The following is a 17441-nucleotide window of genomic DNA, read 5'->3' on the forward strand; positions in this document are numbered from 1 at the left end:
ATCACAATCAAACCCAGCAGTCATGGCAAAGGAACTCCACTCAAAACAATTGGAAAAACACAAACCATAACAACCAAGCCTCCAACCAAAACACATATAGAAAACCACAAAACAACTACCCCAACTCCAACCATCACCCATCCAATACCCAATCCACTAACCAAAATACCTACCCTCAACCCTCAACATCCCACAATCAACCAATCTCACAAGACTCCCAGAGGATCACTAATCTGGAGATGCTCATGGAAAAGTGGATAAAGCAACAAGAGATGACAACAAGGAACCAGGAAGCCTCATTGAAGAACATGGAGAGGCAAATTGGACAAATCTCTAAACAGATCACCATTGAAAGACCATCAAGCTCTCTACCAAGTGACACCATTCCTAATCCAAGAGAGGAATGCAAAGCGATACAACTAAGGAGTGGAAAGATCCTGGTGAAAAATGAAGAAGCAACCAAAAAGCCAAGAGAAGGCGACGAGAAACAAGCTGAAAGAGAAAAAGCCAATGATGAAGATGCAACAGCAAGCAAGCAGCCTCAGAATCAACCTCAAGAAAAAGAAAACAGACCACAAAACCTGAAGAAAGAAAAGAAGACCATGGAAGAACCAAACCCAAGACAACATCAAGTGGAGAAGAGCTTGACACCTCCACTGCCTTATCCCCAAAGATTCCACAAAGAGACTAAGGACCAACACTTCTCTAAATTTCTTGAGACTTTCAAGAAGTTAGAGATCAATATTCCCTTGGCTGAGGCACTGGAACAAATGCCCTTGTATGCCAAATTCTTAAAAGAACTCATCAACAAGAAAAGGAGTTGGAATGAGAAAGAGACTGTGCTGCTCACTGAAGAATGCAGTGCACTAATCAGGAAGGGGCTCCTTCCCAAACTTGAAGATCCAGGAAGTTTCCTCCTACCTTGCACCATTGGAAATCTATTCATCGACAAGGGGATGTGTGACTTAGGAGCAAGCATAAATCTGATTCCATCCTCTTTAGTAAAGAAGCTTGGCATAGAAAAAGTGAAGCCAACACAAATGTCCTTAGAACTGGTGGATCAATCAGTGGTACATCCCAAAGGAGTGATTGAAAACCTTTTAGTTAAGGTCGACAAGTTCATTTTTCCTACAGACTTTGTGATCCTGGATTCAGCAGAAAAAGAGAATGACTCCATAATACTTGGTCGACCATTTTTAGCCACTGCTAGAGCCATCATAGATGTAGGGGACGGAGAGCTAACCCTCAGGATGTATGAGGAAAGTATCACCCTGAAGGTGTTCCCAGAACCACAAACTGATGAAGAGACAAGTAAAACAACTAGTGACTATTTTCTAGGGCAAACAACCATCAACACAGTAGAACAGAAGGATGAACAGGTGCAAGGAGGAGAAGGAATTCAAAAAGAAGCTGGGATAATAAAAAAGAAGGGAAATGTCACAACTAAAGCCACTGTTAAGGAAGAAAGACTGACAAGGAAAAGGAAGAAAAACAAGAAGAAAGTTTACAAAGGGTGGAAGAACAAAAAAATCCCAACTGAAGGATTTTCCAAAGGTGACAAGGTGCAATTAGTATATCAACAGTTTGGAGCAGAAGACCACTACACTGTTAACCAAGTACTCTCTCTCGAGCACATTGAAATAGAGCATCAAGGCACACAAAGGAGGATGACAGTGAGAGGGGACAAGCTCCGACATTCCAACCATCAACCACCCTAAGGGTGGATCAATGTCAAGCTAGTGACAATAAAAGAGCGCTTCATGGGAGGCAACCATGATTTAAAATTTCTGCTATTTCAATTTTAATAAGCTATGATCACTTTAGCATGATTTTGCATTTTCATAAGCAGACTTGATAAGTACATTCATTGATTTGAAAACATATGTCTGACTTCTAAGTTTGGTGTGCCATGAGGCACACCCTGATTAGATTTCAAATATTCTTAAAAAATATATGCTATTCGTCCTAGATGAAGCATATGACCAAACACTAAGTTTGGTGTCAGCATATGTAACAAATTTTAGAAGATCATTTCTTATTCATAAAATCAAGATCATGTATAAATGGATCATGCATTGAAAATATATTTTACTACATCTTATGATAAAAGGGTGTCATTTGTGAGATTATCTATATTTTGCAATCATCTCTCAGCAAAATACAAGTTTGGTGTTCACCAAACCTTGGTTCATTTATTGAAGAACGCAAAATGACCCTTTGAAAATAAGAAACAAAAACATTTTGTTTTTACACTTACCACCGTGTGTAATTACATCCTAAGGCTAGCTTTTTTTGATCAGAAAAAAAGAGGAAGAGATAAAGACAAAAGGAGGAGGGGCCACAGCTATGACAAGCTAAGTGAAAAGTGATCACACACCTAAGGAAGCGTACCCCTTGGAAAGCAAAATCTGCATGCATGCAACATTGGAAATCCAAATACATGCAACCAATGAGAAGAGAATCCTCGTCAAGCTCCATCAAGGCATGCAAACCGTTCATTCCAAGAATCCTCTTTGTTGTGTAACTCAATCCTAACCCTTCATGGCCATCAACGAACTCTCCCTCATTCATTGTGGTTTTGTTAGAAAACTTGAAAGCCTTGCCCATAAGTAGCCGTTAGCACTAAATGGTTTACATATTCATACAAGCCACAAAAATATAAGACCAACAATTCTCCTCTCTATCACAACAAAACCGAACATCATCCCAAACACAACCCACTTCTCCCTTCTTCTCACATCAATTCTAATGACTTCTCCAAGCTCAAGAAGAAGGCTAGGAAAGGAACCAATGGTGACCGAACCTCCATCTTATGATGCAAGGAAATTTAGGTCCCAATTCCACAAAGGGAGATATCACAGGTTCATGAAGACAAGACATGTCATTTATGAGAATGGTCTTGAGCTGAAGGAAGGGGAGTACCCCATCATGAGGCAAATCACTAAAGAAAGAAGGTGGGAACTTCTATGCGATCCTCTCGTCAACATTAGTGCAATCATGATCAGGGAATTTTATGCAAATGCTGTAAAGGAAAGCAAAGACAGCGCCTCCTACAAGAGTTATGTCAGAGGAGTTGAAGTAGATTTCAGTCCGGCAGCCATCACAAGAGCTCTGAAGTTGAGGACAATAAAATATGCAGAGCCCAGTTATGAAACCAGATTAAAGATGGAAAATAATCCCGATGAAATCTTACAAGGACTATGCATAGAAGGCACAGACTGGGAAAGAGATTCAAAAGAAGTCCCAAGCCACTTAAGAAGGATGAATCTCACCCCTGTGGCCAAGGGGTGGTACGAAATAATAAGGAGGTCCATCCTTCCTACTGGAAACTCATCATGGGTCACAATCAAGCGAGCACTCTTGACATACTGCATCATACATGGAGGTGAGATCAACCTCGCACAAATCATAGCCAACAGTATTCAAGAAATAGCCGACAGCACAAGCAAATCAAGTAGGCTTGGCCATCCAAGCACCATCTTCAGGTTATGCAATAAAGCTGGAGTAATTTTTGAAGATGAGGACACAAAAAAAGTGAAAAAAGGGAAAGGTATCACAAAAAGAAGCATGGAAGGGTTGAATGAAGAAGATGATCAAGAGGGAGTGGTAACTCCCAGGCAAAGAAAGTCACAAAGAGAGGAAAGACAAGAGCAAGCCCATGGTGCCATAGACATGAGTCAACTACAAAGAACAATTGAAGAGCTATCTCAACAACTCATGCAAGCACATCAAGGGCAATATCAAGAGCGCCAGGAGCAATTTCTGAAGGATAAAGAAGAATGAGAAGCTTGGCAGCGTCAAATGGAGGAGAAGCAAGAGAGCTGGCAACAACAAATGACGACTCAACAGCAAGAGTTTCAAGCAAAGATTCTTGAAGGACAAAAGGAGCAATACAAAGAATTCCGAGAATCATATGATAAGCTGTACTTTAGTCAAGCTAAAGCAGGGGAATATAGTCAGAACCTATATCAGTGGAAGAACATTCATCACACTATTGGTGAAATTAGACATGTACAACAAGTAGAAAGTGATGAAGACATACAAGCAAGGTTGGAGTACTTAACCCACAACTTGCCAGCACTCAATCTACAAATCAAACCATTTGAGCAATGCCAAGAATTTAGATCCAAGCAGCAAGCAAGGTCTAATCACTATACGGACTTAACAGTTAACAGATTGGAACAAGTTGGGCTCTCAGGACTCTTAGATTCTGTGTGGGACAGAAAATGCCTGGTGAAGAAGCCCAAGACTATTCCAAGCTAGGGAAAAGAAAAAAGAAGAAGGGAGAATCAAGCGGAAGCCACAATCATTAGAAGGTGGCAAAGTTCTTTGATACTTCTAATAAGGAGATGCATGTCTGAAACATGATATGCCTCCATTATCTCTTTTCTTTTATCCATCCTGCACTTTTATATATTCAATAAGTAGCTAGAAAAATAAATTGCATATGTGTTTGTCTTTCATCACTTAGCTTGAATTCTGTTTTGTTTCCCATATGCTTGAATAAAAGAGAAATATTTGAATTAGAAAGTAAATATCCAATGTTGCATAAGTTAGAATGGAAGTTAGTGGTGGTATGTGTTTGATTCAATTGTTAGCTCATAGAATAATTGCTACATAATGACATGTTACTTGAAGCTTAAGCTAGTTTGCTGCTATAAACCTTTAATTAATAAAAGTCCCTTGAAAATAAAACAAAATCAAAAGAAAAGGAAAAAGAAAAGGCCAAAAGCTGGCAAAGAAACAAAGAATAAGGCTAGGCACCAATAGCTTGGACCCTAGGAGACATGCCTGTGGTGTTCTTGTACTAGGATATGCTTGGACAAGTAAATTCTAAGGGGTATTTCAAAACCTGGCCACTTAGATCAACTGATTTGGGATGGCCAATTGAAAGTCCACAATAAAGAGCAACCTAGTTACAAAGCATTTAGTTATCCAAAGAGATGCTGGGCATCAATGATCCTAGGAGAAAATGGTGAGCCATGTGTATATGGTGAAGAAATGTTGAGCCAAAAATAAAGCCAAAGGCTGCTGCAACATTTGCCACCAAGCCTTCAATAAATAATAAGCTCTCTAATGCAAAAGAAAGAAGAAAAAGCTAATAAGGGAAATAAATAAAAAGTAAGGTATTATAGCAGCAACCTTGGTGAACCCTTTAGGAGACATTGTTTGTTATGACAGCAAATAATAAATGAACTACTATTGATCTGCATGAAACTCCATGAACCAAGTTCTACTATATGCCTAATAAGGATATGTATGCTCTTCTTTTTCATTTCATTTCCTCTTAGTTTTGATGCTTGCTTGGGGACAAGCAAGATTTAAGTTTGGTGTTGTGATGACAAGTCATCATATACCCATTTTTCAAGCTAATTTCACTTGTTTCACTAGTCTTTATGCACTTTCTTGCATCTTAAGTAAGTAATTTGGAATGAAAATGCATGACTTTTTTAAATCAAACAACCACCATTTAATTGATGCTAAATCATGAGGTTTGAGCTAAAATCAATTGATTTTTTTTTATGATTTATAAACCTTGTGAATTTGGAGATACTTTGATTGGTTGTTTTGGTTTCTTGTAGGTGAAGAAAGGAAGAAAAGAAGAAAAACGTGGCTTAAGAAGTGTGGCCAAAGGAAGAAAAAAGTGTGGTAAAAGAAGGAAAAGTGTGGCGCAACATTGATGAAGGAAGCCACACTGCTCTCCACAAGAGCACACTGCTCTCCAGGAGAGCAGCATAATGAACCAAGCTTCCAAAACATCACTACCCTGCCCTCTATAAGAGCGGAGCACAACACTATGCCAAGGAACAAAGGAAGGAAAAATTCTGCCCTGCCCTCCTTAAGAGCAATATCGGGCTCTCATAAAAAATAATTCAAAGGAAATTGTTCTCCAAGTGCTACCCATGGGTTTCAAACCCAAGAACAAAAGGGGAAGGAAGTAGCGCTCAAAAACAAGGAAATTGGCTTGTTTTCAACCTTCAAGGATCGAACACAACACCTTGAGGAAGCAAGGAATTAGGCGCTACTTTGGTGCCAAGAAACCAAGGAAGGAATGCAACAATCTCCCTCCATCAAGTTTCGAACCAGGACCGTTGGGAGACTTTGCTGCGCTGCCCACAAGGAGAGCAGAGCAGCGTTCCTTGAGCAGCACAAGCACGCACGAACAGGCACCATGACACGGCTAGGACGCAGCACAAGCGCGCACCATGACACCACTGCCCTGCTCTCCCCAAGAGCAGGGCAGCATTCTGATGTCCCACACTCAGCACGCACGCAATATGCATCCCCATGTAAGACTTCACTGCTCTGCTCTCCACAAGAACAGAGCAGCCTCCTGGAAGCTAATTTCTCATGGGCTGAAAATTGAATTAAAAGTCCAACTTAATTCATTTCTTCACCAAATCAAAAGCCCATCCAGATTCCAAAAACCAAGAATAGAAAGTGTACAAATAGAAGCTAGTTTGATGTAAGAAGGACAACCTTCTTTATTTTTCTTTGAATTTTTAGATTTTAAAACTTCATTTTGAATTTTATTTTTGAGTTTTGAATTGAGATCTTAGAGAATCGGGAAGGAGAATTGATCTCTCTTCTTCCTTGTTCTTGCTTGAGCACTCTTTACTTTTCTTGCTTTGAATCTTGGGTGGGGAATTAAAGAATTTCTGTTTCAATCTCACCTTGAGATCTCTTGTTTAATTTTCTACATAATTGAATTTCAAGTTCCATATACTGCTTCATCTTCTACTCTTTCTGCAATTCACTTTTCCTTACTTCTTTTGCAATTGTTCTTGTTGGATCAAGGAAGGATTTGAGATCTAGACTTGTTATCTAGTCTCTTCTACTCCTAAGATCTTGAATCCAATTTTAAATTGCTGCAACTTAAGCACCTGTTATTGCTGCAAATTAAGCATCAGCCATTCTTTGTTTACTCTTCGAAGAAATTTTATTTTCTGTTGAGATCTAATTCCAATCAATCAATCCTCTACTCTTCTGTTTATTACAATTTACTTTTGCTTATTTAAATTCTGCAATCCCAACTCCCAATCCCTTTTATGATTCAAGTAATTTACGTTTCTTGCACTTTAAGCTTCAGTTATTTACATTTCTTGCAATCTAAGTTTCTGCAATTTTAAATTACTTGTTCTTTAAGATTCAGTATTTTACTTCTAGCTCTCTTTAATTTTCTGCAATTTTCCCTTCCCTCTTTACATTTCAAGCAATTTAGTTTCTGTCAATCATAAATCACTCAACCAATACTTGATTCGCTTGACTAAATCAACCACTAAACTAAAATTGCTCAATCCTTCAATCCCTGTGGGATCGACCTCACTCATGTGAGTTATTATTACTTGATGCGACCCGGTACACTTGCCGGTGAGTTTTGTGTTGGATCATTTTCCACACATCATTCATATTTCTGGACTTTACTATGAGTTTGTGTGTTTTTCTGTGATTTCAGGTATTTTCTAGCTGAAATTGAGGGAGCTGGGCAAAAAGCTGATTCAGGCTGAAAAAGGACTGCTGATGCTGTTGGATTCTGACCTCTCTACACTCGGAATGGAGTTTTTGTAGCTACAAGAGTCCAATTGGCGTGCTCTCAATTGGGGTGGAAAGTAGACATCCAGAAATTTTCAGCAATATATAATAGTTCATACTTTGCTCGAAGATAAAGGAAATGCCAGTTCCATGTTCTATTCCGGCGTTAAACGCCAGAAACAGGTTGCCAGTTGGAGTTAAATGCCCAAAACAGGTCAACCTAAAGTTTAACTCCAGAAACAGCCTAGACACGTGAGAAGCTCAAGTCTCAGACCCAGCACACACTAAGTGGGCCCCATAAGTGGATTTCTGTACTATCTATCTTAGTTTACTCATTTTCTGTAAACCTAGGTTACTAATTTAGTATTTAAACAATTTTTAGAGACTTATTTTGTACCTCATGACATTTTAGATCTGGACTTTGTACTTTTTGATGGCATGAGTCTCTAAACTCCATTGTTGGGGGTGAGGAGCTGTAACGACCCAACTTCCAAAACGTCATGATCGTACCGAAAGTAAGGCGTTACCAACCTACCTTCCTTTATTAACTATTTACTATTGAGCCTCTAGTTCGATATTGCGATTCAGTTTTAGTAAAAATACCAGAAAATTTTGTTTTTGATAATTAAAATCATCTAGCAAGCATTACCAAGTAATAATAATTACATAATTATTAATAATAATATCTGTCATACAAAAGATTTCAAATAAAACTCACATACAAATCCTATCCCTCTTTATAAAATAAAAATCAAAGTAACAAGGGCGAGGAAAATTCTATGAAAATAACTCAAGTCATAAACTTAACTCATAAATAAGATCTATAATCGCCTGCAGCTTCAAACGGAGTCTTCGAACCTATGTCACTGAAAAGGTGGAGGATTTTGGGGTGAGAACAAACCACACGTTCTCAGTAGGGAATGGGAATGCCGTAAAAGTAATGAAATAGAATGCAAATAATTAATATACTCAAGGAAACTATATTTTTGTCAAACTCTTTTGAAAATACTATTCTTTTGGTCTTACTTTACTAATTATTTACCTCTTTCAAAAATCTAAGCTCCAAAACAAATTCTAAAATATAAAACTGGTCACTTTAAACATTTTTCAACCACATAGTTAATTTTCAATCACAACGTCAATTCTTAATCATCATCGTACATTCACCAACTAATAGCACTAACAAAAGATTCAATTCAGCACACAAACAAGTCACAGCAAGGCAAACAGCACAATCACAGGAAAGTACAACGAGCAAACCCAATCAAATGCAAATGCACACACAAGGATGATGTATGTCTAGCCCTAGTGCAGGTAATGAGCTCATTTGTCGGTTACATACCCGCTCCCGACGTTACCCAGCAACCTTTGTCTGGATAAGGCTTTCCTGTTGGCAATAACCACTGCGAGCAACCTTTGTCTTGCAGGGTATCCACTGCAAGCAACCTTTGTCTTGCAGGGCGGCACTTATTAGCCAATATACGCCCAACACACTGTAAGCAACCTTTGTCTTACAGGTGCAACAACACACTCACTGTAAGCAACCTCTGTCTTACAGGAGCACTCTAATCTTGATACCTCTGTAAGCAACCTCTGTCTTACAGCAAAGCATTATAGCAAGGTATCCCAGGAAAGCGTTCTCAGTGGTCGTACCACCATCTATCTGACTGCCTTCACGCAGCAGATCATCACATAAACATCTCAGGAGTTGCCTCAAGCAACAAATCAATATCTCTTGGGTTGCCTCAAGCAACAAATGACCTTTCAACAGGTCCTCTGCTTTTATTCTCGTTTATAATCATAAATACGCAAGCGGGACAAAACCCACGTCCTTGCCAACAATTTCATAAACTGAATACTTTTCCTCAAAAAAATCAATGTAATTATCATCGTAGGTTATCATTCTCATTATTCATCTCCAGTTACATATTTTTATACAATATCTCTCTCTTTACCATTCAAATTCAAATATTATATATATATTCATTAAACTTCTAAAAAGTAATCCTTTATTTCAAACCCCAAGCATAACTCTCTTCATATTGAATAAATCTCAAACCATAACTTCTTTTATAAATAATTCAAACTTGAACATAAACCTTGGTAATTCAAATTCAAAATAGTATAATTTTTCTCTTACCTAAATAAAATTGTTTTCATAATAAATTCAGCCCATACATAATACTTTAATCAATAGATAAAACTTAAATAACATAACTTTCCAAATTCAAACCTTCTAAAATAACTTTTTCAAGTAAAACCTCAGATTTTACAAAATTCCGGCAGCACCTCCCCTAAAACTCGGACTTAGCCACCCTTACGGGTTCCCTCTTTCTCAACAAATCACAGCCCCTTTTCAACAATTACCAAATAAGAGGTTCTCAAATCAGTCAGAAAATTCACAATTTACAATAGCCAACAGTTCAGTCATAATCCACAATTCCCACATAACCCACCAATTCAACTTTCACCTCCTCAATTCGTAACTAACTTTCATTTATCATAGGATTCTTTCAAAATTAAACTCAATAAACTAGTATTCCAAGAAACTTGGTGTTGAGGTAATTTGGTCACAATAAAAACTTGTACCATCTCTCTTAAAATTCTGTTATTGCTTCCTAAGAAAATGCAGAAAAACAGCAGCAAGTAGTAAGTTTGGTAAATTCCTTAAAAATCCAGTTTTCACCCAATGCCTTTCAAAATTCACGATCTCAAACTAGACTCTTTTAGCTTTTTATTGAATCAAATTCCAGATTAATACCATGTCATATGAAAAAGTTATGAAGTGAGAAACACAGCCATGCCTTTTAGAATTCGGTTTCCAAAATCCAGTGAGTTATCCATACTCTTTTCAACATATCTACTTGGTTAAATAGGATATTGACATGAAATTTAAAATGAAGATTGTGGACACAGGAAGCTTGAAAATGCCGTTGGTTTCAGCTCAAATACTTACCAAAATTGAAAGTTAAGTGAGTTGGAAGTTGGTGCTTCTGCAGTAAAGAAACAGAATTTTCTGCAGAAACCATCAATCTTCAAAAATTCATTCCTCCCAAAATACTCATCAATAAATTCTGAATTTTTTATGAGATGCTCAAAACACAGTAAGGTTTCATGCAAAAATAGTTTCATTCAAGTATATGACCTGGGATGCTCCCAGAAATTGATTCTTTCTACTGTCATGTATGCAGAATTTCTGCCTTAAGCATTTTCAACAACCTTACTTGTCAAAAACCACATTTGAACTTATAACCCTTCCAAAATCACACATTTAACCTCTTTCCAATTATTCAAAATTTTCTTCATTGCCAACACAGCCCAAGAACCCAGAATCAATAATTCACACGATATCAAGTACTTAAGCATCATCAAACCTTTTCTTTTCTACACTATGCCAAGCGTAATTTTCCATATACACTCATCATCATTCAAACACACAATAACTCATCAATTCACACCAGCAAGCTCAGCAACAAAAGTAACACCATTTATTCTATCCCTTACCACATTCAGTACGCACAATCATCAAATCAATCACTTACAACAGTGGAACCGGCCACAATCACAGCCAAGTCAGAATCAATAATTCAGTCACATTTCACAACCGCATCTAATTTCAATTATAATTCAAAGTAATCAAAGCCACATTTGATTCAAATCATAACTTAGAAAAATCACAATAGCTAACCATTCTCAAACACATTTCAAGTCATTCTTATCAATTAAGAAATTCTTAACTATTATTAACCATTTGCACTTATCCAATAACTTGGTAGGCATTCTAAATTAAAAACGTTAAATCCCCTACCTCAATTAGCCGGAATCGTATTATTTGACGTAACAATTTCCTTTATCCCTAATTTGTGGCAGGTAGTCACTCCAATACAACTGGAACGGCAGCGGCATCACCCACAACTCTAGTGATGAGCGGATAATTTATACGCTTTTTGGCATTGTTTTTATATAGTTTTTAGTAAGTTTGAGCTACTTTTAGGGATGTTTTCATTAGTTTTTATGTTAAATTCACATTTCTGGACTTTACTATGAGTTTGTGTGTTTTTCTGTGATTTCAGGTAAATTCTGACTGAAATTGAAGGATTTGAGCAAAACTCTGAAAAAGGCTGACAAAAGGACTGCTAATGCTGTTGGATTCTGACCTCCCTGCACTCGAAATGGATTTTCTGGAGCTACAGAACTCCAAATGGCGCGCTCTCAATGGCGTTGGAAAGTAGACATCCAGGGCTTTCCAGCAATATATAATAGTCCATGCTTTATTCGAAGAATGATGACGTAACTTGGCGTTAAACGCCAAGTTCATGCTGCTGTCTGGAGTAAAACGCCAGAAAAACGTCATGATCCGGAGTCAAACGCCCAAAACACGTCATAACCTGAAGTTTGACGCCAAGAAATGCCTTAGCTCGTGGATTTATCAAGCTCAGCCCAAGCACACACCAAGTGGGCCCCGGAAGTGGATTTATGCATCAATTACTTACTCATGTAAACCCTAGTAGCTAGTCTAGTATATATAGGACCTTTTACTATTGTATTAGACAATCCGGGATTGTATTCTTCTATCCTGTGATCACGTTTAGGGGGCTGGCCATTCGGCCATGCCTGGACCTCTTGCTTATGTATTTTCAACAGTGGAGTTTCTGCACACCATAGATTAAGGGTGTGGAGCTCTGCTGTACCTCAAAGATTAATGAAGTTCTATTTTCTTTTATTCAATTCCTCTTTTATTCTTATTCCAAGATATTCATTCGTACCCAAGAACATGATGAATGTGATGAGTTAATAACCCTCATTATTATTCTCACTGATGAACGCGCGTGATTGACAACCACTTCCGTTCTACATGCAACACAGGCTTGAATGTGTATCTCTTAGATTCCCCAACAGAATCTTCGTGGTATAAGCTAGATAGATGGCGGCATTTATCTGGATCCGGAAAGTCCAACCTTGTCTGTGGTGTTCCGAGTAGGATCCTGGGAATCCGGAAAGTCTCACCTTGTCTGTGGTATTCCGAGTAGGATTCCGTTCTTGAATGACTGTGACGTGCTTCAAACTTTAACCTGCTGGGCGTTAGTGACAAACGCAAAAGAGGGATTCTATTCCAGTAGGAGCGGGAACCAACCGGTGATTGGCCGTACTGTGACAGAGTGCGTGCATTAGCTTTCACTGCGAGGATGGGATGTAGCTATCAACCATGGGTGATGCCTCCAGACTGGTTAGCTGTGCGAGTGACAGCCGCACAGGTTATTTCCCCGAGAGGAATGAAAGTAGCCACAGCTGATAGTGAACCCCTATACAAAGCTTGCCATGGAAAGGAGTAAGAAGGATTGAATAGAAGGAATAGGAGAGCAGGCGTCCGTGAGCTCTACAGCACCTCCATTCCGCTTATCTGAAATTCCTACCAATGAATCTACATAAGTATCTCTATCCTTTTTATTATTCCTTTTTATTTAACAATCCAATTATCACTATTACCCTTTAATCTGCCTAACTGAGATTTGCAAGGTGACCATAGCTTGCTTCATACCAACAATCTCTGTGGATTCGACCCTTACTCACGTAAGGTTATTACTTGGACGACCCAGTACACTTGCTGGTTAGTTGAACGGAGTTGTGACTTCAAATAAAGAAAACCTCACACAGGTGCTGCCCCTTAGAAGCCTTCATCCAAAATCCAAGAAACATATAATGTGATCACAATTTCGTCCACCAAGTTTTTGGCGCCGTTGCCGGGGATTGTTCGAGTATGGACAACTGACGGTTCATCTTGTTGCTCAGATTAGGTAATTTTCTTTTCAAAAATCTTTTTCAAAATTTTTCCTTTTATTTTTCGTGTTTTTAAACTTTATTTTCGAAAAATAATAATAAAAATCCAAAAAAAAAATAAGAAAATCATAGAAATCAAAAATATTTTATGTTTCTTGTTTGAGTCTTGTGTTAATTTTTAAGTTTGGTGTCAATTGCATGCTTTTAAAATTTTTCTTGCATTTTTTCGAAAATCTCATGCATTCATAGTGTTCTTCATGATCTTCAAGTTGTTCTTGATAAGTCTTCTTGTTTGATCTTGATGATTTCTTGTTTTGTGTCTTTTCTTGTTTTTCATGTGCATTTTTGCATTCATATTTTCCATGCATTAAAGATTTCTAAGTTTGGTGTCTTGCATGTTTTCTTTGCATCAAAAATTTTTCAAAATTATGTTCTTGATGTTCATCATGATCTTCAAAGTGTTCTTGGTGTTCATCTTGACATTCATAGCATTCTTGCATGCATTCATGTTTTTGATCTAAAAATTTCATGCATTGAGTCTTTTTGTTGTTTTTCTCTCTCATAATTTTCGAAAATAATAAATCAAAAATATCTTTTCCTTATTTCCCTCCAAATTTTCGAAATTTTGGGTTGACTTGGTCAAAAAAATTTTTAAAATTAGTTGTTTCTTACAAGTCAAGTCAAAATTTCAATTTTAAAAATCTTATCTTTTCAAAATCTTTTTCAAAAATCATATCTTTTTCATTTTTTCTTATTATTTTTCGAAAATTTCAAAAAACTTTTTCAAAATATCTTTAAAATCTTTTTCTTATCTTTACATCTAATTTTCAAAAATTAGCTAACAATTAATGTGATTGGTTCAAAAATTTGAAGTTTGTTACTTTCTTGTTAAGAAAGGTTCAATCTTTAAGTTCTAGAATCTTATCTTGTAGTTTCTTGTTAGTTAAGTAATTTTAAAAATTAAATCTTTTTTTCAAAATATCTTTTTCTTAAAAATCTTTTTATCTTTTTATCTTATTTTTTTCAAAAACTTTATCTTTTTCAAAATTTGATTTCAAATCTTTTATCTAACTTCTTATCTTCTTATCTTTTTAAATTTTGATTTCAAATCTTTTTCAATCAACTAACTAACTTTTTGTTTGTTTCTTATCTTTTTCAAAACCACCTAACTACTTTTCCCTCTCTAATTTTCGAAAATATCTCTTTCCTTTTTCAAAAATTCTTTTTAATTAATTAATTGTTTCATGTTTTAATTTTAATTACAATTTATTTTTATTTTTCGAAAACACTAACCCTTTTTCAAAAAATTATTTTCGAATTCTCTCTCCTCTTTTCTCCTTCTATTTAATTATTTGATTACTAACACTTCTCTTCACCCCTCTTCATTCATATCCTAACATCTCATCTCACATCTCTGCCCTCCTCACAGTTGTGTTTCTTTTCTTTCACTCTTCTCCTACCCCTTTCTTTTTCTACTAACATAAAGGAATCTCTATACTGTGACATAGAGGATTCCTTTTTCTTTTCTTGTTCTCTTCTCTTTCATATGAGCAGGAACAAGGATAAAGGCACTCTTGTTGAAATTGATCCAGAACCTGAAAGGACTCTGAAGAGAAAATTAAGAGAAGCTAAATTACAACAAGCCAGAAACAACCTTTCAGAAACATTAGCACAAGAGGTGATGGCCGAAAATAATAATAATAATGCAAGGAGAATGCTTGGAGACTTCACAAAGCCAACGTCCAAATTTGATGGAAGAAGCATCTCCATTCCTGCCATTGGAGCCAATAACTTTGAGCTTAAGCCTCAACTAGTTGCTTTAATGCAACAAAACTGCAAGTTTTATGGACTTCCATCTGAAGATCCTTACCAGTTTTTAACTGAGTTCTTGCAGATCTGTGACACTGTAAAGACAAATGGAGTTAATCCTGAAGTCTACAGACTCTTGCTTTTCCCTTTTGCTGTAAGAGACAGAGCTAGAGTATGGTTGGATTCTCAACCCAAGGATAGCCTGGACTCATGGGATAAGCTTGTCACTGCATTCTTAGACAAGTTCTTTCCTCCTCAAAAGCTGAGCAAGCTGAGAGTGGATGTTCAAACCTTCAAACAAAAAGATGGTGAATCCCTCTATGAAGCTTGGGAAAGATACAAGCAGCTGACCAAGAGATGTCCATCTGACATGTTTTCTGAATGGACCATATTAGATATATTCTATTATGGTCTCTCTGAATTTTCGAAAATGTCATTGGACCACTCTGCAGGTGGATCTATTCACCTGAAGAAAACGCCTGAAGAGGCTCAAGAACTCATTGACATGGTTGCAAACAACCAGTTCATGTACACCTCTGAGAGGAATTCCGTGAACAATGGGGTACCTCAGAAGAAAGGAGTTCTTGAAATTGATGCTCTGAATGCCATATTGGCTCAGAACAAAGTGTTGACTCAACAGGTCAACATGATCTCTCAAAATCTGAATGGATTGCAACATGCATCCAACAGTCCTAAAGAGGTAGCTTCTGAAGAAGCTTATGATCCTGAGAACCCTGCCATGGCAGAGGTTAATTACTTAGGTGAACCTTATGGAAACACCTATAACTCATCATGGAGAAATCATCCAAAATTCTCATGGAAGGATCAACAAAAACCTCAACAAGGTTTTAACAATGGTGGACGCAACAGGCTGAATAATAGTAAGCCATATCCATCATCTTCTCAGCAACAGACAGAGAACTCTGAACAAAATAATTCTAATTTAGCCAATATAGTCTCTGATCTGTCAAAAGCCACTTTCAGTTTCATGAATGAAACAAGATCCTCCATTAGAAATTTGGAGGCACAAGTGGGCCAGCTGAGTAAGAAAGTCATTGACACTCCTCCCAGTACTCTCCCAAGTAATACAGAAGAGAATCCAAGAGGAGAGTGCAAGGCCATTGATTTAATCAAAGTGGCCGAATGCACCAAGGAGGAAGAGGACGAAAATCCCAGTGAGGAAGACCTCCTGGGACGTCCTTCAAGCAAGAAGGAGTTTCCTATTAAGGATCCTGAGGAATATGAGGCTCATCTAGAGACCATAGAGATTCCTTTAAATCTCCTTCTGCCATTCATGAGCTCTGAAGAATATTCACCCTCTGAAGAGAATGAAGATGTGACTGGAGAGCAAGTTGCTCAATACTTAGGAGCTATCATGAAGCTGAATGCCAAGCTGTTTGGTAATGAGACTTGGGAAAGTGAACCTCCCTTGCTCATTAGTGAACTAGATACTTGGATTCAGAGAACTCTACCTCAAAAGAAACAAGATCCTGGCAAGTTCTTAATACCTTGCACCATTGGCACCATGAGCTTTGAAAAAGCTCTATGTGATCTTGGGTCAGGGATAAATCTTATGCCACTCTCTGTAATGGAGAAGCTGGGAATCATTGAGGTACAACCTGCCTTGTTCTCATTACAACTGGCAGACAAGTCAGTGAGACAAGCTTATGGGTTAGTAGAGGACGTGCTAGTAAAGGTTGAAGGCCTTTACATCCCTACTGATTTCATAATCCTAAACACTAGGAAGGAAGATGATGAATGCATCATCCTAGGAAGACCTTTCCTAGCCACAGCAGGAGCTGTGATAGATGTCAACAGAGGTGAATTAGTCCTTCAATTGAATGGAGAATATCTTGTGTTTCAAGCACATGGCTATCCCTCTGTGACAAAAGAGAGCAAGCATGAAGAGCTTCTCTCAGTTCAGAGTCAAGAAGAGCCCACACAGTCAAACTCTAAGTTTGGTGTTGTGAAGCCACAACCAAACTCTAAGTTTGGTGTCCAAACCCCATATCCAAACTTTAAGTTTGGTGTTGGGAATACCACACTTAAGTTGACCTGATCACCTTGTGGCTCCATGAGAGCCACTGTCAAGCTATTGACATTAAAGAAGCGCTTGTTGGGAGGCAACCCAATTTTATTTTTCTAATTTTATTTTATTTTATTTTGGTGTTATTTTTGTGTTGAATTAGGTACATGATCATGAGGAGTCACGAAAAAAATCAAAAAAATTAAAAACAGAGTCAAAAACAGAAGAAAAAAATTTTCACCCTGGAGGACGCACGGGCTGGCGTTCAGCGCCCAGAAAGAGCATCTGGCTGGCG

General features: G+C 37.6%; 1 protein-coding gene across 1 annotated transcript; it reads left to right on the plus strand.

Moving 5' to 3' along the window:
* Positions 1–272: 272 nt before the first annotated feature.
* Positions 273–1855, plus strand: LOC130980437 (uncharacterized). The gene is made up of 2 exons (XM_057904121.1): positions 273–1070; positions 1850–1855. The coding sequence occupies exons 1-2, from the start codon at positions 273–275 to the stop codon at positions 1853–1855; spliced, it is 804 nt and encodes a 267-aa protein (XP_057760104.1).
* The last annotated feature ends 15586 nt before the right edge of the window (positions 1856–17441 follow it).

Source organism: Arachis stenosperma, chromosome 1, assembly GCF_014773155.1.
Source record: "Arachis stenosperma cultivar V10309 chromosome 1, arast.V10309.gnm1.PFL2, whole genome shotgun sequence".
Classification (NCBI taxonomy): domain Eukaryota; kingdom Viridiplantae; phylum Streptophyta; class Magnoliopsida; order Fabales; family Fabaceae; genus Arachis; species Arachis stenosperma.

What these genes read in the sequence shown, in the direction of transcription:
- LOC130980437 (XM_057904121.1), top strand. Translation starts at nt 273, where the DNA reads ATGACAACAAGGAACCAGGAAGCCTCATTGAAGAACATGGAGAGGCAA.